Source organism: Trachemys scripta, chromosome 5 (assembly GCF_013100865.1).
Source record: "Trachemys scripta elegans isolate TJP31775 chromosome 5, CAS_Tse_1.0, whole genome shotgun sequence".
NCBI lineage: Eukaryota > Metazoa > Chordata > Testudines > Emydidae > Trachemys > Trachemys scripta.
Window position 1 is genome coordinate 25,682,475 of NC_048302.1, and position 26,851 is coordinate 25,709,325.

The following is a 26,851-nucleotide window of genomic DNA, read 5'->3' on the forward strand; positions in this document are numbered from 1 at the left end:
AGTTTTGAACATTAAGAAGTTTGCAAAGCGAGTTGAAAATGACAAGTACAGTAAATTGTTATAATGAGCCCTATCACTGGAGTCGGGCAGCCTTTTCACTTATCTTCAGCATTAAGATTTTGTGGGCTACTAAAGGTACAATGGAGCATCGGACTTGCATAGCCAAAGTCCACATTTGGATTCAATGTGCAATCTGACAATCGCTCAGCTCAGCTGGAAGGTAAATAGTGTGACTGGATGAGGTAGGGAAATATAGAGAACCATGCTGGCAAGAGTACAAAGAATCTAAGAGTTTTGTGAGCACTTCCACAGCAACACAAAGGGTAGACCTGGAAACAAACACTGACAAGCCATAACTAAACTCAAATAGTAGCCTCTTCTGTACCTGTACTAATGACTTTAATTTTGTGTTTGATGTAATAATTGTCATGGACTCCACTGAATCCTTAAGCAGTTGATTCATTTATAAGGTTAGGTGAGGCTTACCACATTCCAATCAACTGACTAGAATGTGAATTACGCTGGCAGATATTCAGCACGGGGCGTCCATACAAAATTAATGGGCTCCCTGAAGTTGAAGCCATGGTATTAACTTAACTACCAGGGAAGACAGGAGAGCCATTAAGGATCATCTTGTGCTGGGAGAGTAATGGGTTTGACACAGGCTGTCCCAACACGTGGGTTAGTTTGCTCTGCAGGGTCTTGCTCTCTTGCTGAACTGCAGCGGGGAGGTGGCTGACTAGGAACAGGTGAAGGCTTGTGCCAGCCGGAGGTCTGCAGATTTCCTGCCTTTGCTCCAAGACGTGTTGAATGCCTGCAGGCCAGGAGCAGGTGCGAACTGCGGCTTATTTCAAAAGGTCTCTGGCCCAAGCACTTCCTTTGGAGATGGAAAACGGGAAGCGGCCTGGCTTCCCCAGGGCAGCGCATCTTAGGAGCCGGCGAGGGGCAGGTGGGCTACGCACAATGGTGCCGGGCGGGCAGGTTCCGAACAGCTGTGGAGAAACAGGAGCCCGGATCAGTCCCCTTTGCAATGCACAAGCGCGCGGCTGCCGAGGGGACGGGGCCCAGCGCGGCCAGAGAGCGCCACGTGGGGGCTACCTGCCCAGCCCAGCCCAGCCTTCTCCGGGCAGGGGCAGGGCTCGGCTCCGCCCGGCCGGCAGTGGGAGGGCCGTGGGCGGGGAGCTGGGCGCTGGGCGCTGCGCCGGGCGGCGGAGGCAGTGGCTGGAGGAGCCGGCGGGGCGAGGATGCTGCGGCGGTTGCTGCTCTGGGGGGTGCTGCTGGCCGGGGCGGCGGCGGCGGGCTCGGCGGTGGCGGTGCTGAGCGCGGAGCTGCGCGGCCAGCCGGCGCGGGAGGTAAGCCCGGCTTTCCTCTCCCTCACCATCGATGCCAACCTGGCCGCGGACCCCAGGTTCATCCCCATCCTGGGGTAAGTGACCGGCCCGCCCTGCGCCCCCCCCCCATCCCCGGGTCACCCCGCGGCTGCCTCCCAGAGAGGAGCAGCGATTTCCTCCTCCTCCTCCGTTAAAAGACGGGGCCAGCTGGGTGTGTGTGTGTGACCCTCCCCTTAAGTTCTGCAGCCGCCAGCCCGGCGCAGTCAGAGGGTAGCTAGAGTCGTCCCCGTCCCCCCGACCCCGGGGCCAAACAGCCTCCCAAGTCCTGCCAGTCCCGTATCTCCCCCGCCCCACACACACACACTCCAGGAGTCCCAGCCAGGTGTCCAGGGGACCCTGCCCTGCTCTCTGCCGCCAGAGACTTACAGGCTGCCCAGCCAGCTCCCTGCCTTCCCCTGTGGTAGCCCCATTCTGCCCAATGGCCAGTGCCTGTGCTTTGCTTTCTCTCCCAGGGCTAGGAACAGTGGGGTGTCAGCAGTCCCCAGCTACCACCCACCTCCCTCTAAGCAAGCGCCTTTATTCCTCATGTAATAACATTTCAGAGGAAACATGTAAAAAAAAAAACAGAGGTTCCTACCTACCTGCTAAAAGCTTAGCAGAGGTCACCTGGGGGCCCCTACTAGCCTAAAGTCTTTCCAACCCTTCCACAAGGCTTGGGGTACCCTGGGACAGGAAATCCTCTCCATTTGCTGAATGAAAAAGGACAAGGCCCTACGTCAGTTCAGGCGCCGCTCTTTATACTAAGCTCTTTATACCAAGACCCGTATGGGGTCTTCTGGGCCAGGACATCTATCCTGCAATTTTATAGCCTCCCAGCCTGAGCCCCATGAGCCCCAGTCAGCTGACACGGGCCAGTCATGGGTGTGTTGTTGCAGTGTAGACATACCCATTGGCAGGAACACAGGGTGGAGGGAGTTCACAGGACAGCTGCCTACGCTGTACTTGTTTTGAGGATAAACAAGGTGCTTTGTTCTGCAGGGCTGTAACTGCAATAGCTTTCATCAGCACAAAATCCACAGGATTTTTTAAAACTGAACTAAAGAGAGCATGAGAACTCAGCAGAGAAAAAGGTAGGGCTGAGGTGCACTGACAGGCGCACAGGTGTAATCCCAGGAGAGGAGCTACCAAGGGTCAGATGGGGGCCAAACACCACAACACAGGAAGCAGAGTCTTCCAATGATCGAGGGTATCCTGAACTCACAGCCTTCTAGCTCCTCCACTGAGCAGGGTCACGAAGTGAGCTGATCTCCCAATCCTGGTGCAGCTTTGGACTCTCCTCCCACTTATGTCTTTTGCTTCAAGTGGAGGAGGTTCTGTCATTGCTCGAGGCTGAATCTGCACCTGCTGGAAAATGCAGTCCTCCCTCAGCCACGCAGCCCTTCTTAAGGAAATACAGCGAATAAACCAACCCATGTTTAATCTTCACCAGAGTTTTTCCTCTCTCCTGTTTCCTTTCTGTTTTGATTCTCCATGTCTCTCCTGCCCGCCCCCGACTTCTCCTGTGTCCACAAATCTTTTCTTTTTTACCACCTGCTTTCTATCCCTTTTATCTCTTTCCTCATCTTTTGGCTTCCTCTTTCCTGCAGCTGCTTTCATCCTGCTTGTCTCACTTCTGTTCTCTACATCCCCTAACTCTTAGTCCCCATTCCTGTGTTTCCCTTTTTCTCCCCTCACCCTGCCTCACTCATCTTTCTTTTTCTTATCTTTTTTCATTTGCATTTTCATTTGCCAGGTCTCACTTTTACCTTCATCTCACAGGGGTGTTGAGGATTAATGTGTTAATGTTTGACTTGTTAAACACTTTCTTCTCTCTCAGCCTGGGCCTTCCCATTTTTGGGGATCCCTCCTGTTGCTTGGCTATGGGAGATGGTCTCCCATCATGTGGGAGTCTTCCTTCTAGCTAGCTGCAAAGAAAATCTGCCCTTCTCTTCCACTGCCTGAGCTCTGGGAATAAGACCCTGGAGCAGGGATGGGCAAACTTTTTGGCCCGAGGGCCACATCTGGGTATGGAAATTGTATGGCAGGCCATGAACGCTCATGAAATTGGGGTTGGGGTGCAGGAGCGGGTGAGAGCTCTGGGGTGGGGCTGGAGATGAGGAGTTTGGGCGTAGGAGGGTGCTCTGGGCTAGGACTGAGGGGTTTGGAAGGTGGGAGGGGGATTAGGGCTGGGACAGGGAATTGGGGTGTGGGAAGGGGTGCAGACTCCAGCTCAGGGTGTGGGCTCTGGGGTGGGGCTGAGGGGCTTGGGGTGCCGGAGGGTGCTCTGGGTTGGGATCAAGGGGTTTGGTGAGCAGGAGCAGGGCTGGGGCAGGGGGTTGGGGCACGGGGGAGGCTCAGGGGTGCAGGCTCCGGGCGGAACTTAAGTCAAGCAGCTCCCAGAAGCAGCGGCATGTCCCCACTCCAGCTCCTACATGGAGCCGTGGCCAGGCAGCTCTGTGCGCTGCCCCGTCTGCAGGCACCGCCCCTGCAGCTCCCATTGGCTGCAGTTTCCAGCCAATGGGAGCTGTGGGAGTAGAGTGCAGAGCGGAGACCCCTGGCTGCCCATAAGGGCTGTCCCTAGACATTGTGGTGTCCTATGCAGCCCCCCGTGGGGGAGGAGGCTGACCCCAGGCCTCCATGGGGTGGTGGCGTCACCAGACCTTCGGGGGGGCCTGCACCCAAGGTCTGTGGGGGGCAGAAGCAGGCTTGGGGGGCAGTGGGGAAACTGCCCCCCAGCACGAGCCGGCGAAGCGGAGTGGGTTGGGGCCAGGTTGCTCCACTTCCTGCTGCCCGGTGATTGCAGGGTGGGCCCGACCCCGCATTCACCAGGCGGCGGGAAGTGGAGTGACCCAGACCCAGCCCACTCTGCTCTGCTTCCCTGGCTCCCAGCCTTGGGGGGCCGGGGGGAACCGCCCCCAGCACTCAACGGTGGCGTGGCTAGGAGCTGGTGGAGCGGGCTGGGGCCAGGTCGCTCCACCTCCCGCTGTCCGGTGATTGCAGGGTGTGCCCAACCCCTGCTGCAGTCCCCCGGGACGTAGCTCAGGGGAAGGGGTGGAGTGGGGGTGGGGCTGGGGCAGAGCAGGGGTGGAGGGGGGGGGGGGGGAGCAGGGGCGGGGCCTTGGGGAAGAGGTGGGGTGGAGCAGGGGCGGGGGCTATGGGGAAGAGGTGGAGTGGGCGGGAGCGGGGGCAGCTTTCCTGGCTGGCTCAGCTGGCCAGGGGACTGGGCTGGCGGCTGGAGCAGCAGGCATCTGCATAGGGCACCAGGAAATTTAGGGCAATTTGGTGCCCCAAATTTCCTGGTGCCCTACACAGCTGCATAGTTTGCATATGGGTAAGGATGGCCCTGTTGCCAGGGCCGGCTCCAGGCACCAGCTTACCAAGCAGGTGCTTGGGGCGGCCACTTACAAGAGGGGCGGCACGTCCAGCTGTTCGGCGGCAATTCGGCGGACAGTCCCTCACTCCTGCTCGGAGCGAAGGACCCCCCACCGAATTGCCGCCGCAGATCGTGATCACGGCTTTTTGTTTTGTTTTGTTTGGCTGCTTGGGGCAGCCAAAACCCTGGAGCCGGCTCTGCTGCTGCCCTACACATAGAAGCCGGAGTGGGGACCATGCCACTGCTTCTGGGAGCTGCATGGAGTGGCCCCAGACCCTGCTCCCCAGTGGGAGCTCGAGGGCTGGCTTAAAATGGCTGGCGGGTCAGATCCGGCCTGCGGATCCATAGTTTGCCCACCCCTGGCCTGGAGCCACTTGCTCCAGTCACCCTATTTCTACTGACAATGCACCCAGCAGCAAGTGGGTGAGGGGGGGAAGGGAAGGGAAGGTATCTTCAACCTGCCTAATGCACTTCTAACCTCTCTGACATTCAATAGCAAAGTGAAAGTGGAATGAAAAACGTCTAATCAGAGTTCATGATTCAGGCTCTGCCACAAAGAGGAAGTAATTGGTGGCTGATAATCTCCTGCACAGTTGTTCCATAACAGAGATAACATCGGTGAAGTACAACTTTGTTGTCTCTGCCGCAAGGTCAGACTGAAAAGGGGCAGTCTTGTCTCTTCCTTTGCAGTGGCTGGGCTCACGGAGCATGTTCCCCGCACATTACTCCAGCTGAGAACTTGCGCAATCTCTGTGTGTAGACCAGTTTAATTTAAATAGGTTTTTTAATCTGTTAAGTTAAATTGATGCTAGCCCCTATGTGGACTCTGTTTTTGGTTTAAGAGTGACTGGATTCAGTGTTGCTTAGGTCAATTAGGAATCAAAATTTAAAACCAATTTTAAGTTAAACCAGTGCAACTTTCTTATGTAGGTAAGGCCCTGGTGTACTCCAAACTGCTGGTTACAATGTTTCCTCATTTCAGAAAGAGAGAAGCAGGGGCAGAACAAATTAAATATGGGTACATCTATCCCCCCAGCATTCAAACATGACATTAAAGTTCTATCATCACTTCCAGTGGTTGGAATTTTTGGAGAGGGAAGGTGGGGAAAACCACAACCAAACATAAAAAAACCCTTCATTTGCAAAGGATACTCCCAGTCGTATCATTGACCATTTTCATCAGAAGTGAGGACTTTCCCTGGAGAGCAGCTGCCTGACCTACAAAATCATTGATAACTGAGTCAGAAATCTGCCAATCCTATGAGCTAGTGACAGCCCTGCTATATGATGCAGGGGATTGAAGTATGGATCTGGGAGTGCTGGAGGTAACACACTCAGCCCCTGGGTGTAATAGGAGGCAAAGAGTGACATGGTTAAGGGGAGGTATAAAGAGAGGAAAGGGAGGGGGGAATTCCTGCAATCTCCACACCCTCTGAGGCCACATTCTGCAAAATTTGCATCTGGATTTGAATGTTTATGATCAGACCCATCTCTGCAACTAATTATGGTCAGCTTGACTGTGATGAAGATGTTTGTTCCATTTCTCAATATTCTCTTCCCCAGCTCTCCCAAACTGCGCACTTTAGCAAGAGCTTTGTCTCCAGGCTTCTTGAGATTTGGTGGCACCAGAACTGATTTCCTGATCTTCAGTCCAGAGAAGGATTCAACTTTAGAAGACAGAGACTTTTGGGAATCACAGGTGAATCAAGGTAAAACAGATGGCAACATGTTAACCATGAACATGTCTTTGATTTAAGTTAATTAAAATGTGCTTTAAAGCATGCTGCAGATACAGTAAATACAGGGCAAAGCATTCTAGTCCATGCTTACATGTCAGTAGACTCGCCTGAGGTTGACAGGCATGTCCCATGTCCTGCAGGACTAGCTCCTAGCTGCTGGGAGAGGAAAGCACAGGTGCGTGGAGCCTGCCCTAGAGGTACCACTAAGTGAAACCTCCAACTTAGTGGCCCAGGGCTGTTTGGAGGATTCTTCTCTGCATGGGTCTTTAGAAGCATCTTCCATCCTAACCCTTCCATTCTGCTCTGTCTCTTCTCTTACCACTGCCCCAGTACTTCACAGTCTGCCGATCTCCCTTTCCCCATCAGCTGGCTCTTTGTGTTTCTTTACATTATGAGCTGTGGCAGGGCCTGTTTGTGTGATCAGAGCCTAGCGCATTCTGACTGGTACCAGAGTACAAAAAACAAATGATGACAATTGAGATGCAGGGTGGAAAACCGGTCACTTTACAGGCAGAATCCCCACCTAACAATTGGGAAATCTACCTTTCTACTGGGTTGCTGTTCCATATGCTGTCATCAGAACAGCGTTCCTAGCCTCTGCTTTCACCAATAGGAGCTGGGAAATTGCAGCTACATCCTAAAATAAAGCATTAACTGACAAAAATAATTAGGTGGAAGGCAGGAGATTATTCTGCTTTACCCCCTTGCAGGGGATTTGCAAAAGCACTCAGTTTTGGCTTATTTCCACTCTCATTGAAGACAATGGTTTTCTTCTTTCTTAGGGCAACTTGAAAAGCAACTTTAAAGATCAGTGTCCAGGTTTGTCATCCACTCTGTCAGCTTCCAGTGACGTGGAATGAACCAAGGCTGTCCCTCTGGAGAAGGATCTCAGGGGGCAGTGACTCACTATATGTTCCATGGTTTACTCCCACTAACTTTAAGGGGAGCAGAGTAAGGACAACATTGAATGCTCTAGAAAATCCCACCCTTATATTTAAATAGCGTGGATAGGTTTTTTTAAAAAAATCCCACACTTTGCTTCTAGACAGATGGCTTGCGTATGCCAAGTTTTAGCATCTGATGAATTTCACTGAGAATTTATACCCTTCTAAAGTTGGGTTCACTGATGAAAAGCCTTGACAAAGCAATCTGTCCAGTGGTACTAGTGGGTGGTGGTAAATTGAAATATTTCCTGTACTTTGTCCTGCTCTCTTGCAGTGCTTATGAACGTACATCCTCCTCGGTTTACTGTCCGACAGTGTTGGTGTGTGGTTTATGGGTTCAGTCATTTTTTTTTTTTTTAAATATTGCCTGAAGAACAAACTTAACATTTCCAGAACTTCTGCCAAGATCTTTTTCTCACCACTCTTGTAATGAGATCAGCAGTTCTCACTGCATCAACCAGGAAATGGGTTTTTCCTGTTTTGTACAATGAGAGCTGCTGACCTTGCCATCTTCCTGCACTGTGGTTCTTTACTCAAATGGTACATTGTCTGTCTAGTTGCTTTGCATACAAGATTTAAATACATTAGCATGATAACTCAGCACTGCCTCCAGTAATAACCAAACAATGTACCAAATTATAGCCACCCATAATCCAATCTCACCATATTACAACACAGTCAGTCGGTCCCCACTCTAAATGTTTTAAAGAAAAGATGTGCTTTGCACATATTTAAGTGCATTCCTGTAATGGGAATACTTTCGTTAGAACTGACAAAAATCTTAAAACCAGTAGAAACACGGTGAGTGCCGTCACTGTAAATGCTAAATATTTTTAGATGTTGAAAAGACACCTGGCTGTATTTGATTTTAGAAGGTGGAAATATCAACCCAATCATTCTCCTTTCTAACGTTTAATGTATTGAACTCAGCAGGAGGATTCAGCCTACAGAAATGCATGGATGAGCAGCTCTGTACAATCGTAACTGTTTCTTTATGTGGAATACAATCCTCCATTTATTGTAACCTAAGCATAATACTATGAAAAGTTTATTATTATGACATGTTGTGGGTTTTTTTGGCCTACAGGTATTTGTGGAGTAAGATCTATTCCTACTGCTGTGGAGGAGCTACTGCTATCTCAGTGGCCCATCCAGGAGAATATACTCCTTAAGGAACAATACTGGAAAAAATACAAAAACACCACCATTACAAGTAAGATGTTTGTGACAATACCTGTTAATTAGAAGGTCACTCTTGTGCTGTGACTTGCAACTGGGAGGTTGCAAACCTATTTGAGTTCTAGGGCGAAATTTTCAAAAGCACATAAGTCCCATTTTCAAAAGAGACTTTGACCATTGGGCTCCTAAATGCCTTTGACAGTTTAAATAGACAAGGTGGGTGAGGTAATATTTTTTTATTGGACCAACTTCTGTCGGTGAGAGAGACAAGCTTTCGAGCCACACTGAGCTCTCCTTCAGGTCTGGAGCTCTATGTAAGCTTGAAAGTTTCTCTCTTTCACCAACAGAGGGTGGTCCAATAAAAGGTATTACCTCACCCACCTTGTCTCTCTAGTATCCAGGGCCCAACGTGGCTACAACAAATTTGAAAGTTTCACACTGAGGTGTGACTGAAAATGTTGCCACTAGTGTCTGTTTTCTGATTTAATATTTTGTCAGTTGCAATGGGAGTTGAGAGGATGCTCAGAATCTTACAGGATAAGGCCTTGAGAATGTAAAATCAGTGGGGCTGTATATGCTACATACATCTTCAGCACTAATAAAACAAATCATCACAATGAGTAGTCTGTATATTTGTTCTAAGTCAATTGGCACTTCAGAACTTTGAAGAAAATAATTCATTTCCCCCCCTTCTTTCTTCTTACAGAAAGTACAGTGGACATTCTGTATAGCTTTGCAAAGTGTTCAAAGCTGGATCTAATCTTTGGCCTTAATGCCTTACTTCGAAAACGTGGCTTGCAGTGGGATAGTTCAAATGCTCAGTTGCTCTTGGATTATTGTGCTTCCCAACATTACAACATGTCTTGGGAACTTGGGAACGGTAAGTGCAGAGTGTGAGAGGTGGTGTGTGTGTTAGTGTTAGGGTAGTCACAGTAGATATTGTTCTGCTGAGAGGTACTGGTGACTACATCGATCACAAATCTCTGAGATTGGATGTGAGCTCACCCGGCATTTAACACAAGGAAGAGTTAATCAGAAGCCCCCTTCACCTGAGACACAGAGGTTGTGAACCTGCCTGAGAGTTTGGACTGAGGCCATGTCTACATTACAAAATTAAGTCAACCTAGCTTACATTGGCAGACAGCCACTGCGGTAATTACATTGCTTGTGCGTGTCTGAGCTTTGCTCTTTGTGTCAGAAGTGCATGTCCTCACCAGGAGCACTTGTATCGATTGTACTGTCAGTGTGGGGCACTGTGCAATGACTCCTGAAAGCCAGTAACAGTCGACATAAGCAATGCAGTGTCTACACTCAGACTTGCATCTGAAGAAGTGAGGTTCTTACCCACGAAAGCTTATGCTCCCAATACTTCTGTTAGTCTTAAAGGTGCCACAGGACCCTCTGTTGCTTTTTACAGTGCCTACACTGACACTGTGTCGACCTAACTACATTGACATTGACTGTATGTTGCTCTTGGAGGTAGAGTGAAGTTGGCGTAGCAGGGCAGTTACGGCGGCAGGAGCAAAATTTTAAGTGTAGACGCTTCCATAGTTAGGTCGACCCAAGACATCTTATGTCGACCTAACTCTGTAGTGTAGACCAGACCCGAGTGCTTTTGGGTAGGGGTGTGTGTTTGAGGGAAGGGGGAATTCACAGAAACTGAGGACAGAACAGAGAGGGAGGCAGAGGCAAAAAGCAAGAAAACCAAGCTGTAGCCGGTGAGCACAGTGTGACCCTAGCGAAAGCTAGAGAGAAGGTTTTTGAGTCTGTTGGGTAAAGAGGCCTGGGGCTGTAAGTGAAGACACTGCTCCTTTTGTTCTTGGTTCCTCCTGCATTCGGACTTTGTATGTTCCTTGTAAACAAACAAGATTGCATCAAAGAAAATACCCCACTCACCAATTTCTGCTCACAACTAGAACATCCCCAGGACCCTGAACCTTGAGTAGCTGCTTGGATCGAAAAGGGGCCACAGTATTTTGTACATTCCACTGCTGCAAAACTGCAGAAAACTCTTGGCTGCAGAAACCCTGTCAAACAATGGCAGATTTTTGTGCCTGCATCTCACGCTGTTTTCTGAACTGATCCATAAAGCTGGACTGTTAATAGTTGTCAGATTGTGATTCATCCCATCTCTAGTTGTGGAACAATTTTGGGATATCCAGGTAACACTTTGTGGCAGTTGGAGCCATATAGGTCCATAATGGTACTGGCCATTGTTGGAGACGGGATAGACCATTGGTCTGACCCGGGATAGCAGCTCTTATGTTCTTATCCTGAACATCAATAAGTGCAATCCATTAGGGAGCCACAGTGGGAGAAAGCAAATTACAGGGAGCAGTGCTGGGGTCAGGAAAAGCAGGATGTCAGTGACAGTGACCAGGGGGCACTGGCTAAGTGGGAGGGGATTTCTGGTAATGCAGTAGAGAGAAAAAGCATTTGTATACCAGGTTTGGGAATGGGTTGACTAGCAGTAGGCTATACTAGGAAGGAAAGGAGAAGAGACTCTGGATTCAGGTGACAAGAGGGAGACAAGTAGCGATACACAGCAAAAGAAGTCTCTAATAACAGAAGTTGTGGGGAGGGTCTCTGAGGCTGAGAAGAGAGGCGTAGCAGGCCAGGAAATGGGAGAGAGCAAGGTAAGACTGGAAATATTTACTACCACATGGCAATGGCCATTAATTTCTACAATGAAAAATTTTCAGGAACGTCTCTGTTTGATAAAAATCCAAATGAGGGCGTGGTTTATGGGGGAAAGGGTGAGATCTTAATCATGACTAAGAGAAGCAGTGGAAGACCTACTGCTTGAATTGTTTTAAATCAATTCACTGTTTGTAAAGTGCTTTGGCATCCTCAGATGAAAGGTGCTACAGAGATGCAGAATATCATCATCATTACTTATTCAAACTAATTTGGATAGAGGTCTGGAAAACATACTATATGGAACAATCCTTTCCTGGGAAGCCACGCCCTCCCGTAGATGTAATAGTCTCTCCCGTCTCTTATTTCATAGCTTATTTACTGCCCAACTGTGTAGTTAACTTTCTGTAAGTTGGTTGGTTATTACTGCTGTGCATATTTTGAATGAGTCATATGTTTGTTCTGGAACATTACTGAGGAACAGTCTGTGTGTATACGTTTGTTTCTTTCAGAGCCAAACAGTTTCAGGAAGAAATCTGGCATCTATATTGATGGTTCCCAACTTGGGCAAGACTTTATTCATCTGTATCACCTTCTGAGAAACTACAGCAGTTTCAAGAATTCAAAACTTTATGGGCCTGATGTTGGTCAACCACGGAAAAACACTCAGAAGTTGTTGAAGAGGTAACCAAGCAGAAACCTGCCATTACAGGCTTGATAAGAGAAGGCAGTACGCTGAGCGTAGAATGCAGATGTGTATGGGAGAGAGGATTGAGAATTTAAGGGGTCTGATGATTCCATAGTTGGAACATGCCTAAGGTGTTAGGATACTGAAACATTAGATTTGATTGAGAACTAATTCTGTTTTAGTTTTATGGAAAACTAGAGCCAACAACTGTCTGCCTGTCGGAGTCTGATTAAAATCATAACTGCATTGCCAGCGAGTAAGGGCTGAATCCCAGCTGGTGTAAATTTGGTTCAGTTCTACTAATGTAAACGGAGCTACTCTGATTTATAGCAGAAGCTCTGGCCCTTAAGGGTGACAGAAACTCACTAATCCACACACTTTTCAGTCAGCACCAGAAAAGTGAGTCCCCACCTTTCAGCAATGATTTAATAACAAATGGTGTGTCAGTCTCTTACCGCTTTATTATTCATTATTTTTGCAAAATATTTTTCAGTACATCTAATGTACTGTAAAATATTACCAGAAATAAGTGGCATAAATTGAGTATAATACATACAACAAATTTTAGAAACAAACTCAAGGGAAGGAGGAAGGTAGGGCAGGGTATTATGAATATTTTTTAAATGTAGGTTAGGGTGTCTAAAACGCATGACGCATCAGTGAGATTGCAGCATTTGATATAATGGAAAGCTTGTGCTTTAGGTTTTTATACATCTGTCTGATACCAGTCAAAAAGCCCCAAATCCACTTCTGCTGTAGTCGCTAAATCTTGTTTAAATAAAAGTCTTAACTAGTGTCTTGCATGTGAGAATCTCAAAGTACTGCACAAACATTAAATAACCCTCAACAGTCCACTGGTGTAGGTAAATGCTACTAAATCCATTTTATAGATGAGGTAAACTGAGGCTCAGAAAGGTTGAGTGACTTGCTCAAGATCACTCAGCTAGTCATTCTCAGAGGCAGGATTAGTTTTGTGCTCATAGCCTCACAAAATAATGGAGTTCTTTTTGTTTGTTGACAGCTTCCTGAAATCAGGAGGGAAAGTAATTGATTCTGTTACCTGGCATCAGTAAGTATTAAGTATCTATTTAATTGCTATAGTATTAATAGATACAGATTTTTGTGAAACATTGATTTTAAATAGCGTGATGGCGAAAGTAGAAAAACATCAGTTGAAACAGCTGTTCACACACACAACCACTCATTGTGGAACTCTGTCCCCTTAGAGTGGTGGGTAGGCCACAGAGAGAGGTGGATGAATTTGCATACAAAGTGGGGTCTTACCTCATGCAGTAGAGCTACAAGCTCCTAGAAACAAAAGACCCAGGTTCAGTCCCCACTCCCAGTGACTTCCTGGCAGCATGATGTTACACCAATCCTGAGTTAACAATACCCTACTTTTAATAAAAAGAACAACAAAAGAAATCCTGTAGGGCCCTACCTTGCAACCCAACCGAACGTGGGGGGTTATCATGGTAGTAAGCAGGTTTTTCAGGATCAGACCTTAAAGACTGACTAATCTAAAGGTTCTCATATTTCAAAATGATTCAGCAATACAGCTTATTGCAACAATGTTAATCTGCAAGTCTCTTGGCTTTGCATGTGAAAAGGGAGGGTGGCACGTAGTTGGAGGTGAATTATTAGTGCTAAAATATCAGTGAAGGATTTAATTGGCAGCATTTGTAAACACAGATTGTGACTTTTTTTCTTATTTTTTATTAGGTTTGTTTGTAAGAGGATTCTGTATGGTACTAGACTTTTGACAATTCCTGCATGGAAGTTTTGTGTCTCTTTCCACAGTCTATTTCTTCTCCTTCCCACCATGCTGATGTATCCCAGGACTCCTCCAATGCCATGCATGGAGTTTCCCCCATGATTTTACCTCTCCTTTCCCTGTTCTGAATAAACAGTATACATGAAGAAAAGAGATTTTTAAAATGTTAGGATTATCTAACAGGCCTCTTAGCGCACCAGTTTTACCATCCTTTCCAGGTCCCCATATCACTGACGATCAGTGGCTATGCAGCTCCAATAAAGGTGGAAAGATGTAGTGGCATTCCTGAGCATTTTATAATGTAAGGATAGCCAAAAGTCTCTTTCCTGTGGCTGTGTACAGGGCTCCGTGTGATTACTAAGCCTATGTGAGCAATGATCACAAAAGAGATACTTCCATCGTGTTAAGATGGAGCAAAGAAGTCCTAGCAGGTACATTTTTCAAGGCAATGCAGGGAGTTAAGCAGTTTTTCTGACCAGGAAAGGGTGTTGTTCCAACAGACAAGGTCTGGTGGGCTTTTACATATGTAGCATTTGGACAGGCACAGCCGCTGACATATGCAGACTGAGCAGCAGCCCAGGTTATCTCAAAGCTCCACAAATGCTACAGAACTTGTAACCGAATAGACTTTCCTACTGGGAGGTGAGCGGGGCTTGGTTGGCATAAAGGAGAAGGAGAGAGTCTTACTCTTGATTAGTAATTTGCACTTTCTAGCTAATAGTTCACTCTAAACAGCACAAGGAACTGTCCCAGATGAAACAGCCATGTCAGAAATGAGAGTAATGCTACAGGGTAACTAATTATGCAAATCACTTAACAATTGAGAGAGGAGCGTTAGAGATGGATACTGTTCCTTGCAAAAACACCATTTGCAATTCAAGGAAGGTTATCTGTTGCCCAAGTGGAAGCATGATTCAGCTGCCCCTTGGCTGCCACACAGGCTTTGGCTAGTAGAGACAATAAGTCTGAAAGAGAGGAAGGGGGAGAGCCATATCCCTGAGGATAAGACCCATGTCAATACTGTTGTGGCCTATGAGTTGGAGTCCCCTGGGGGGCTGAAGGATGCTCCTGTTCAGCTGTTGCTGAGGCTCTGGAGAGACTTGGGGGTTGAGGTCTCTCAGAGACTATCACACACAATAGCTGGGAGGTCTGTCATTAGAGACAGTGAGACCTAGTGACCAAGTCAAATTGGCCTGCCCTCCCTTGCCACAAAAGGAGCACATATTAGCTTATCGCTTCACTGTCCTCATGGTCATCAGCCATTTTACACATCCCAGTAGGTAGGAGATCTGTGCTGGAACTGAGCCATATTCTCTGTTGCACCAGTTTGCCTCATTGAAGTCGGTGGTGCTGTGTGAGTGCGACTGAGAATTCAGCCCACTCAGAGAAACTAGTCTAGAGAAAATTCCAGAAACCATCACCAAGAGCACAAACTATTGGTAACAGGAGCCTTAGGCAACATGGGTTGGTGCTTTACATTCTGCATTTTTCTTCGTTCCTTGTGCCTGTTCAAGTTTAGTGTAAACAAAACCCCTTCAGGTTAAAGACTCACTTTTTCCACTCTGAGAATTACCCATGCAATTATCAGTAACACAGCTTCAGCTGCACGCTGAAATTCCCATTCATGTTTGACAATGATAGTCTTAACTCTCCTTGGGACCCAATCCAGTGTGTAAATCAAAGAAATATTATCTGAATTGCCAGTTTTAGTGATGTTGTCTTTAAGTGTTGATATATGGGCAAAGCTTTATAAAATAGGATCCTAATTTAGGAAAGCACTTAAGAACATGTATAACTTTAAGCATGTTCTTAGGTCTCCTTGTCACCAATGGGACGTAAATACATGCTTAAGTGTTTTCCTGAATAGAGGTGCTTTCCTGACTTTGAATTTATATTGTTCAAGATCCCAGGTCATTATCACATAATATTATACAGCTGTAATGTAATTTTAAAAATACACTTTTTGATTAAAGGTTTGTAAAATAAAGAAACTAATTAATACAACTCTACATAAATGAACCCACTAAGTTAATTAGACAAATAATATTTCACTATATGCAGCAAGTCTACCTTAATAATAGAGCCAGCAACTAATGTAGAAAAGTGAATTAGATACAGAACTCATCTACAGTTGGGAGTGTTGCTGGAATATTTTAGGACATTCAGGTTCTGTGTGAATGGGAAGATGCCATTTGTAAGAGATGCCATCAATTTCTTTACTTCCAAATCTTGAGTTTGAGTTTCTGTTTTCCTGTAGCAGTGATGTCCTCAAAACACTTGTAGCACTCTGCACGCTTCCAGCTGGTTCTGATGTCAGCTTTTTTAGATCAAACACAGTTATGCTGAATTCAGGATTGGCAGCTAAGTGAAGTAGGGGACAGATTTATGCATTTTTTTACATATACTTCCAAAGGTGAACCACAAAGCAAGAAGAAAAGCATGTCCATATAAATGTATAAAGAAGATCTCAAAGTTCTTTCTATTCCACTCCCTCCACTTGCACACAGATATACTTTCTTTTCCGATTCTCCATTACAATTGGGCTTTGACTATCGTTTGTGGGTGGATGGCCGTAGCAATTTTGGGGAGGACTGAAATGGTAACGCCATAACAGGTTGAAACCTGAGATGTTGATTTTCCCAACCTATAAGACAAGTCTGACTTAACATCCCTCGCCCCCTTCAGCTGATGACAGGGAAAGCAGTAGCCTTTGGGGATGTTACCACCAAAGTCCTCTAGCTAAAAGCAGGAAGTTGGAACATGACAGACCTAATGTAAATAACAACCTCAGTATTTTTTCTGTTTATCTTTGTACATCAGTGGTTTTCAACCTGTGGCCCGTGGATCCCTGGGGGTCTACAGACTGTCAAAGATTTCCAAAGGGGTCCACAGCTCCATTCAAAAATGTTTAGGGGTCTGCAAATGAAAAAAGGTTGAAAACCACTGTTATACACAGTAAAGGAGCAATAAAGGTCCCATACATGTCTATTTATCAGTAAACATTTAATCTTGATTTGAAAAAGTTGGGCTGTTCACAATTTTATGATTTATACTGATTGTCGATGGTGGCCAGCAACTCGCATATGTGCCCAGGCAAGAGTAGGCAAAGCGGTTTTTTACTGGCTGAGCTTATCCCTGCTTGAAATCATATGTAAGAATAGCAGGAGCAAAATATTGATGTTAAAGCTGTAAGAACAGACAGCAGTGAGATGAATAATTATATCAGGAAACAAAGTTCTTTAAATCATGTTTTGTAACCTTGGCTCTGTCATTTATTTTTGCTTGGTTGGGATGTCTCTTAACTTTTCAGTTACTACGTAAATGGACGACACGCTACCAGAGAGGATTTCTTGAGCCCTGAAGTGCTGGAAACCTTTATTACAGCAGTAAAAGATGTTCTTCAGGTACAATGTTATGTTAAATTGTCTGTGCACTCAGCTACCATGATGCTGGGTGTATAAGAACCAGAATAGAAATTGTTGGCTAGCAATACGTCTAAAGAATCTCAATATTTAGATGCCGTCCTCATTGTAAATAATATAACAAATATCAATGCTAACAACATTTGATCTCAAGTTATTTCAATATGAGGCCTTGGTATCTACTAAGCATAAGGTTTAACATATTATAAACCATGAAAATGAATTTATAGTTATTTGTTCATGCCATCATAGCCCCAGAGATTAAATTTATGGCCAGATTCTGCTCCTTTACTCACACTAAGTAGTACCTTATTCCCAGAGTACTCCTGCTGATTTCAACAGGACTACCTACATAGTAAGATACTGTGTGTGAGTAAGGGTTGCAGAGTCTGGTCCTGATTAATTTAGATTTGGGAATCAATTATTTAATATATGTGAGTTTAAAAAAAATTTTTTTTTCTTTCCCCTACTCCTATTCATCAGAACTCTTATGGAGCCTTGCCTCATTAAATATGGTCATATTAGAAGGCCCTGAAAGTCGTATGATCTCTCTAGAGATCTGTTCTAAAGCGCATCATTTGTGACTATTTAGGCAGATCTATATATGTACTTACTTTCCTCTCTTTATCCTAATGACACAACATTCTCTAGATTGTTGATGGAACTGTACCTGGTAAAAAGGTGTGGCTAGGAGAAACAAGTTCAGCCTATGGAGGTGGAGCTCCCAGACTGTCTAATACATATGTTGCCGGTTTTATGTAAGTAGAACAGCATGACTTTAAAGTTACTCTTTTTTTCTGTAGGGCTCTGGGTTTTTCAGGAACTCCTCCAGTTAAACAACCACCATTAAATGCCCAGCATGTCAGCAACATTCCCCTGTCTGAGTAGGACTGGCTTTCTTTGCAGCCCCATAACACTTCTGCATGCAGACCTGAGGTGGTCACTCGCATGCCAGTTAGTCCCCAGGAACAGAGAACATTGATCCCAAAACATTCCCTGTGTGAGGGATCTAGCCAAAGACATGGTATTTTATGTAAAGTGCTGGCCGGGAAAATGTTTGCTTGACTTTAACACTGTATAGAAAGGGTGGCCAAAATAAGTGTCGCCTATAGACCGCAGTGCAACCATTGTAGCATTCTATAGGGTCACTGCTTCGTGTGTAAGTTTGGAAGTGTGGCCCAGTGAAACTACAGGTCTTAGCATGCTAACAGCAATCATACTGGGGGAAAAAAGTTCTGGTACTGTCCCTAGCTTCATCCATAGCTGGCGCACCCTCCACTTGTGATGCCAAAATAAGATGCAACTGACTGAGCAGATCTTCACCATATGTTTGTCTGTATTTCTTTCTTTTGGCTGACAGTGAAGTAACTCACCAAACGGATGTTTAAATTGTTGCCACTGGATTTCAACGTTAACGCTTCACTGAAATGAAAGGACAGTGTTTACACTTTTCTCAGAAGTTAATTTCAGTCAGTCTGCAGATTCAGGCAGACATAACTGCATTGGTTCACGTCTGGTTCATGTTTTAGCAACCAAAAAATCTAGAGAATTATTTTTACAAATGAAAGTCAAAAAGCTAGAGCACAAAATGACCTCTTCGTGTGAGGCTCCATCTGAACCTTATTGCTTCTGTTCAGGACAAAATCACATGCTGAGCCTTTTCATCTCCATAGGTTGCCTCTCTTTACTCAAGACGAAGATGGTGACAAGCGAGTTTAAGGAAACAGCACAGTAGACTCAGACAGCTAGTCAGATGGAATGTGAAATGGATTTTCAGAGATGCTCCTGCCATTTCTGTATTTTGATTTAGTTTCAGGGGTTGTTTGTGCTTAGGATTATCATTTGATTTTAATTCTTGTTTTGTGTACAAGGCAGCTGAGATGGCATGTAACATAGTTTAGATGAGCAGTTTTTTCCCTGTTTATTTTGGCGACATTTGCATTAGCATTTTTTATTCTTTTTTTGTCTCCTGTTCTCTGGCAGGTGGTTGGACAAATTAGGACTGTCAGCCAGAATGGGTATTGATGTGGTGATGCGACAAGTGTTCTATGGAGCAGGAACCTATCACCTGGTGGATGCAAATTTTGAACCTTTGCCTGTGCGTATACAGTAGCATTGCCTTAATAATATCATACATATTGTATCGATTTGTATTCTTGTTAAAGCTGATGTGGAGAGAGATGCGAGCTATTTTTACCTCCCTAAAGAGACTCACATATACGTGCCTGTGACATACCAGGGTACAATCTAGACTAATGAGCAGGTGTGTCACCCCTGCCCTGCAGCCTTGGGTGCCTTACGATGCCTTGCTGAAGTAGCTCTCACCTGGGCCGCTCACAATCAGCCTTCCAGCATGCAAGCCACACCCTGAGTGTCCATATGTAACTGCAGCCTGCCAGCCACATTTGGGTTACACTCTGGCTCTCACTAGCCTTGGTTATACTGTAGGGTGACCCCAACACATCCCCAGCCTCAGATTTCCCCCCAGAAATGTAAGTTCTGCACTGCCCAGCCCCCTCCTCGACAGAACAAATTATATTAAGTTGGTTGTTCCTTTAAGAGAATAATATGCACACAACTTGTCACCCCAAATGGAGTTACTCAGCCACTTCAATTTAAACATACTGGATTAGATAAACCAATAAAACAAGTTTATTAACTACAAAGAGAAATTTTAAGTGAATACAAGTAATAAGGCATAAAAGTCAGAAATGGTTACAAGAAAAATAAAGATAAGACGAACACCTAATTTAACAAACTATATCAGATTCAAGCAATGTTTCTCACCACATGCTTACTGCAGTCTGACTGACCAAACTGTGGGACGGGAACCCTCCCCCAGAGATCAACGATTACTTCCTTTGTCCATTCAGGTACAGTGAATGTGATAAGCAGGGAAAGAGAGAGGGGTACCTTGGGGTGTTTGTCCCTCCTTTTTATAGCTTCAGTCCCTCTCTTGAAAAACATTTCCAGCTGAGCATGGGAGACGAAATGTCAATGTGGAAGGGTGTTCTCTGCTGGCTTTTTCTCACCTGTTTGAGCTTCCTTTGTTTCCCTTCCTGCCTGATGACTCTGTTTACTATTTAAATGCAAATTAAGCAGAGCGTACATTCCTTTGTTTAGGACAGACCTGTTTGCCAAGCTGTGCTTGAGCAGCAGAGACGGACCTGAGCCACAATGTTCTGATCTAGATACAAACTTTCCCAAGTCTTCTGAGGAGTCCATGCTTTGATTTGGGGGTTTCTCTGAGTAGTAAATGATTTTCAAATGTTAATGATTTGAGATGTTTCAACTTAGTTATTTATGTTATGAGCTAATAGCATAAGAATGTTATTTTTAAGAACAAAGCTGTTAGTCAAAAAAGCAACAGAAACCAATACACTTTTTCATTTCTTTATAACATAGGGAGCCAGATTTATTTGGATTAACTCTAAAGGTTCTCCTCTTTCTGTGAGTGTAGAGCTCTCATTAGTGCTAATGGCAATTATAAATGGATATGGGGAGGAGTAACCGTTCCCACCCTTCTTTCCTACCTTCCCCACACTTGATCTGCTTCCAAGTTGTGGCTGCTACAAATTTGTGAAAAGAGGGCTCATAATAGAAACTGGTGTATGTAACTATGATGCTGTTTTATGTATCCTACTCATTGTAAGATGTCCCCCGGGGGCAGGGCTGTGGGGGGGATTTAAGAGTTAGTATTTGTTCTTTCTTGTTTTCCTTAATCTAGAGTAGATAGTGGGAAATGTATATGACTATAAATAAAGCCAGTTTTCTGGGTTTGCTGATGAATCACTCATCTGAAAATTTAGATCTTTTTCTATACAACAGCCTTCGTTCTACAGGGCAAATATCTTTCATGATCCAGAGGAAATTTATAAATAACAGGCTTATTTTGGAACCAGTCAGCCTTCACATGGTCCTCATACATATGGTTATGGGGAAAGAAACAAATCTGCTAAAATGGAACTTGTCTTTTCCCCATGTGTTTTCCAAGCCATATCTACCAAGCTTATCTAAAGTCTGTGTTTTCCCTGGCGTTAGAACTATAGAGCTAATCTAGCAGAAAGCGAGTTGCGGTGTATGCTGTCTCCTCTTAAAAAAACCAAACCAAGTTAGACAAAGGAACAGGGCAGCAATATAAAGACATGGGGCCCTGATCCTGATCTCACAGCATTTTTGCATTAGGATAATTAGTGACTTCAGTGGCATTACTCCTGACTCTCTCAGTTGTACGAGTTTGGAATCGATCTCCTGATATTTATAAAACCGCTTTACTGGAAAAGAGTGAGCTGTTCAAAGCAGGCACGGTTAGCGCTAATTGAGGGTCCATCCCCGGGAAGTACTGAGGGTAGCTCAACTCCTGTTGATTTCAGTTGAAGGTTAGGCCGCTCAGCACTCTGCAGAAGGTACTTACCATTGTGCAGGATCAAGACCTGCATCTCCCACTTGAAGGACTCCTATATCCACCGATGAAGAGAGGAGAGCAAAATAGCTCTAACTGTACCTTCTACACGCAGCAAATCGATAACAGGATTTTTCTTTGTCACATTATTTGTTGTGAATTTGAACAAATTTGATATGAAGGACATTGCAAAAGAGAAACTAAAAGGAAAAGCACCAAGATAGCAGAAAAGGGACTCTCTTAATTCAACAAAAAAGTGCCTCGCCATATACTGCGTTAGCTCTAAGCTGCACTAGCAGATGCAGTTATCGGGTTTTTAGTCATTATATATCTGCATTTGAGAGTATTCACGCTCCCAACAACTTGATGGTGGCAGCAGAGCGAATGTACAATCCGAACATACCGTGTATGTGACTTGCCAAGTTCTGCAATTTAATGGAGGGTGGGAGGTGCAGCCACCGGAGACTGTGAGCCCAGCGTGGCTCAATATCCATCACTGGATGGTGGATCTAGTGGTTTCAGGAGTCTGCACTTAGGTATTAAAAATGAGAGGCTGCAGCCTGCCCTGGTACATGTATATTGAATGTAGTCCTCAAGCTCCTGGCTAGTTATCATTGGGACCTTGTTAGGGTAACATTTTGGACACCCCTGACACAGAGCATGGTGATATTGTAGTCTAGTGTCTGAGTGTTCCCTTTTACGTAAAATACCTTGTTTGCCATATGGAAAAATGTTTTGTTTTTATATGCAACACAGGACTATTGGCTTTCTCTGCTGTACAAAAAACTGGTCGGCACCAAGGTACTGAAAGTTGGCCTGAAGGGAGCAGATCCGAAGAAGCTTCGAGTGTACCTTCATTGCATGAATAACCACAAGTAAGCATTTAAACACAATATCCAGGAACAACTGAATACAGTGAAAACAGAGGCCTTAATGCACAGTGAGCCCCTTGTAACCAATGGAAACATTCTGACAGGCTAAACGGGGCTTTGGATCAGGCCCCGCAATTGATCTGCAATTCCACAGTGTAACATGTTCAATGGGGAGGGGAGTTCTAGAAAAACATTCAGGGGTCTCTTATGAAACTTTCAACAACTAGGTCCATAGTTATTGCTATAGTGAATTATGTGAGAAGGTATAGATGGTATTGTGGTTAAAGTCCTGGGCTGGGACTCAGGAAATCTGAGTTTTATTCTTTGCTCTGCTTCAGACATCCTGAGTGACTTTGGGAAGTCACCAAATTTCACTGTGCCTCAGTTCCCCATCTGTAAAATAGGGATATTTCTTTTTTCTCCCCACTACCCCTTTGGTCTAACTCTCTGGGGCGGGGACTGCTTCTCCCTGTGTGTGTGTAAGTGCCTAGCACAATGGGGCCCTTATCTCAGCTGGTACTTTTGGGTGCTACTGTACTATAAAAAATACCACCACCATTGGGTCCATCTAGTCCAATATCCTGCCTCTTGTGAGGGGATCTGGAAGGAGTCTTCTTACCCTCCATAGAACTAATTCTAAGGAAATGAGAACCGTGTACTTGCAGGTGCAATCTTTTACCTCATCTCCTTGCCATCCATGTTGCTCCCTTAGTGGCTAAGGCACTGAGGCTGGTGGTGTAGACATAGCTGCAGATCCAGCAGCCCATCCCGTGTCTCCCTGTATTCTGGGATGTTGTTCATCGCTCTTGGTGCGCTGGGGGCACAGACACAAATGGAGTTTTGCCATTCACCCTCTCCCGGGGCAGAGGAACCACAGTTCTTCTGGTGAAGAGGGAACGTGATCTGCCCAATTGTGGATACAGCTCCTTTCAAATACTATAATTTATTTTTAATATGTGATTGTTAATGTGCCTCTCTCTTCCCTTTCAGCCCAATGTACAAAGAAGGGGATGTTACTCTGTTTCTTTTAAACCTCTATAATGTTACCAAACATGTGCAGTTGCCCCATAACTTATATAATAAGCATATAGATGAATACCTTTTATTACCTCATGGGGAACAGCACATACTTTCCAGGTGAGAATCCATTTTCTTTTATTGTAAATTGTACCCTCACTATCATGTAGATGAGCTATAAAAACAGGTCTCTTTTTTCAATTTTTTAGGACAAAAACTAAATCAAAGTAATTAGTTTTTATAAGTGCTTGTTTATAACATTTGGTCTCCTAAAACCAGGCACTGTTTATAAATGTTATTGATATGGTAGCTCTGCAGACATGTAATGACTATTATTGATGTTCTGTTTCTGCATCTAATATGGAACATGGGAGTGATGGAACATCACAAAAACGTATTGATCAAAAGGCTGCCTGTATCCAGGTTCAGTATTTTGGGCTTGATTCTAATCGACAGGTTTTGAACACAGGTGTAACTGCAGTGATTTCAATGGAGTTACTCTTAATTTACGCTGGTTTTATTAAGATTAGAATCAGGCCCTCTGTGTTTAACACCTACTATTAATATCGCTAACACATAAAATGGTAAGGATCTGCATCCTTCGATTCTAAGGTCAGAAAGGACCACTGTGATCATCTGGTCTGAGTGCACCTCTTTGGGTGTCAGTGGTGTATTAACAGTTTCAAGAGAAACAGAAGCTTATCTGTGTTTTTCAGAGTACATTCTCCACCCAACTTGTGATTGTGAACAGTTTAACAACAACAAAAACTTCTACTTTTCAGTTTTCCTTAAAGTTACCCCACATAAATGTGTATCTATCATGTACATAAATACATGGAGCTTGCAGGCAGCTTCACAGATCTAGTAGACATGCTGCCAGTATCCTGTACACTTGTAAGTCTGTAAGGATGGGGCTGGAAAGTGGTTTAGCTACCTTAAAGCAACATAAATCTGCCTTAATGTCAGTGCTTTCCTTCTTTCTTCCAGTCACACCAAGTGAGCTTTGTGTTAGTTATGTGTTGTGTGCACCACCTAACCCAACAACCTCTCTCCATGCAGGTCTGTTCAGTTGAATGGTCATGTCTTAAGGATGGTGGATAACAAAACACTGCCAGCACTTACTAAGAAACCCCTCTCTCCCGGGAGTACTCTTGGCCTTCCAGCTTTTTCATATGGATTTTATGTAATAAAAAATGCAAAAGCTATTGCTTGCATTTAAACATTGAACACATCCTCACAGGACGGTTGCAGGCACATTGTAGCTAAAACTCAAGTTTGATACTAGAGGGTCACGTTTTTGCAATAAGCATTAACTCTGGCAAACTTGCTGCAAATCTGCTGGAGTGGCAGCAAAAGCTGGGAGAGGAGAGGGCATAAATGCTATTGTGTACTGTGTACATGAACCATATTGATGTAAACCTGCAAGAACATTTTCCCCAGGTTTTGGGGAGTTGCTTCCTTCCTCTCTTGGGCCCCCAGTGGTCCACTTAACAGCAAGTCCTTCTCTATTCCGCACACTCCTGTCACGGGAGCTGATTACACTGTGTGCAGATCTGCCAGCCAAAGACTTGGATATTCCCTCATGGTCTAGGTTCTATAAATTTAAGCACAATTGTTATAGCAGCCTTTTTTTTCTGAGAGCAGATGAGGTTCATGAGGGCTTTTTAAAAAAAATATATATCCCACCCCCCCTGCTTTTACTCGCACTGTTCCTGTAATGCTCACACAATATGGGAGAGCAGAAGACAATCATGGGAAAGCTACCACTAGTTACTGTAGGTAATGAGTTTCTGATTTTTTTTTTTTGTGTGCATTAAGGGATGTTCAAAGCCCAGCTGCACTCTAACTGTTAGTTATGTTGGGGGCGAGGGATGGAGAAAACAAGCGAAAGGAAGATGAATAAAGGAAGGATTATCTAAATGGAAGGAGGGAAACAGTGAGGAAAAACGCCGAAACTTAGGGCTTGTCTACACTTACAAGTGCAGCTATGCCACTGTTGTGCTTAGTGAAGACACTACCTATGTCAACAAGCGAGCTTCTCCCATTGAGGTAGGTACTCCACCTCCCCCAGAAGCACGCCTGTAGACATAGTGCTGTCTCCAGTGGGAGTGAGGTCAGTATAACTGCATCACTCAGGGGTGTGGCTTTTCACTCTGCTTTACTGATTTTTCAGGATAACTATGATCTCCTTTTAACCTGCTTCCCTGGCTAACAAATGTTATCAGTTTTGGGAAGAAGTTACCTTTAAACAACTCCATGAGGAACTGTGAATATGCTCAGTGAAGTCCCCTCGTGTCACTACCAAGGGCCTGAATTCTGATCAGGCTGGATAGTTTCACTAACTGTAAGGAAGGCACAGAGGGTCTGACTTAAAGCCCATTGAAGTCGGAGATAAAACTTCACTGGGCTTTAGCTCATGCTCAGAATAACTAACATGGCTGTAGGAGACAGCTAATTTCTCCCAGTCAGAACTGTGAGCCCTTTCCATCTTTTCTTTAGGCCAGCAGGGGTAAATGTCAGCTGGAGCCTTCTTCTCTTGGCAACCTTTCAAAGGCAATTTTCCTTCTCCCTTAAATTTACTGCATTCTTCCTATACTTTGACTCAGGAACTATTTATTCTCTCCTAAATAAATCTCAAAACACCAAATAGCAATATAACTTAAAGCACAGCTATTGCCTTTGATATTTGTTTGTACCTAATTTCTTAAAACCTACAACCTGCTACAATGCAAACTGTGAATGCTTATTTTGAGATATATCAGGAAAAGGTTTCACATGACTGTATTTTTCCTATTCAGGATTTAAGAGAGACAATTGGGTAAATAAGGAACCAAATTTAGATTGTTTTTTAAAAACCCAACTATTTTAAAAACATACAAATCACTGAAATATAGTTATGACATTTTGTTTAAAAATTGCAATGAAAACAGATAATTTGTGTTCAACTTAAAATATTTCATTGCAGTATTTGCAACCCAAAAAGTGCACCATTGTGCTAATACATACATGCCCAAAAGTGAAATGGGCTATAAACAAACGCAAGACCGACAAGTCTCTTTTCATTCTCCAAATTCAAATGGAAGAAGTAAACAGACAGCATAAATTATGGGGAAAAAATAGGTTTATAGAGTTCTTAGTTGTAACAGTCTAAAGTTTTGAAAAACAAGTAATAAAATGTTTTTTTAGCCTGACAACATACTTTACAGAACCGTTCTTAAAAACCAGCAACACAGCCTGTTTGTAGTGACTTTTTAATATTTGCATATTTTAATAAAATTTATATTAGTTTGGTAATTGTGGTTTTCTTCAGACTATCAGTTTAAAAACTGGAAACACAGCTCTCACTGTTTTTATGTGAAATTTTTATATTTGCACATTTTTAATAAAGTAATTTATATCACATTTTAGTAATTGTGGTTTTCTTTAGAAGGTTC

General features: G+C 44.4%; 1 protein-coding gene across 1 annotated transcript; it reads left to right on the plus strand.

Moving 5' to 3' along the window:
- The first annotated feature begins 1,230 nt into the window (after positions 1–1,230).
- Positions 1,231–26,702, plus strand: HPSE (heparanase). The gene is made up of 12 exons (XM_034772288.1): positions 1,231–1,426; positions 6,307–6,452; positions 8,514–8,639; positions 9,312–9,485; positions 11,755–11,926; positions 12,952–12,999; positions 17,015–17,108; positions 17,778–17,884; positions 19,110–19,224; positions 22,285–22,403; positions 23,391–23,537; positions 24,477–26,702. Exons 1-12 carry the CDS (start codon positions 1,245–1,247, stop codon positions 24,634–24,636), a joined length of 1,590 nt encoding a protein of 529 aa, XP_034628179.1. The 5' UTR covers positions 1,231–1,244; the 3' UTR covers positions 24,637–26,702.
- Positions 26,703–26,851: the final 149 nt, after the last annotated feature.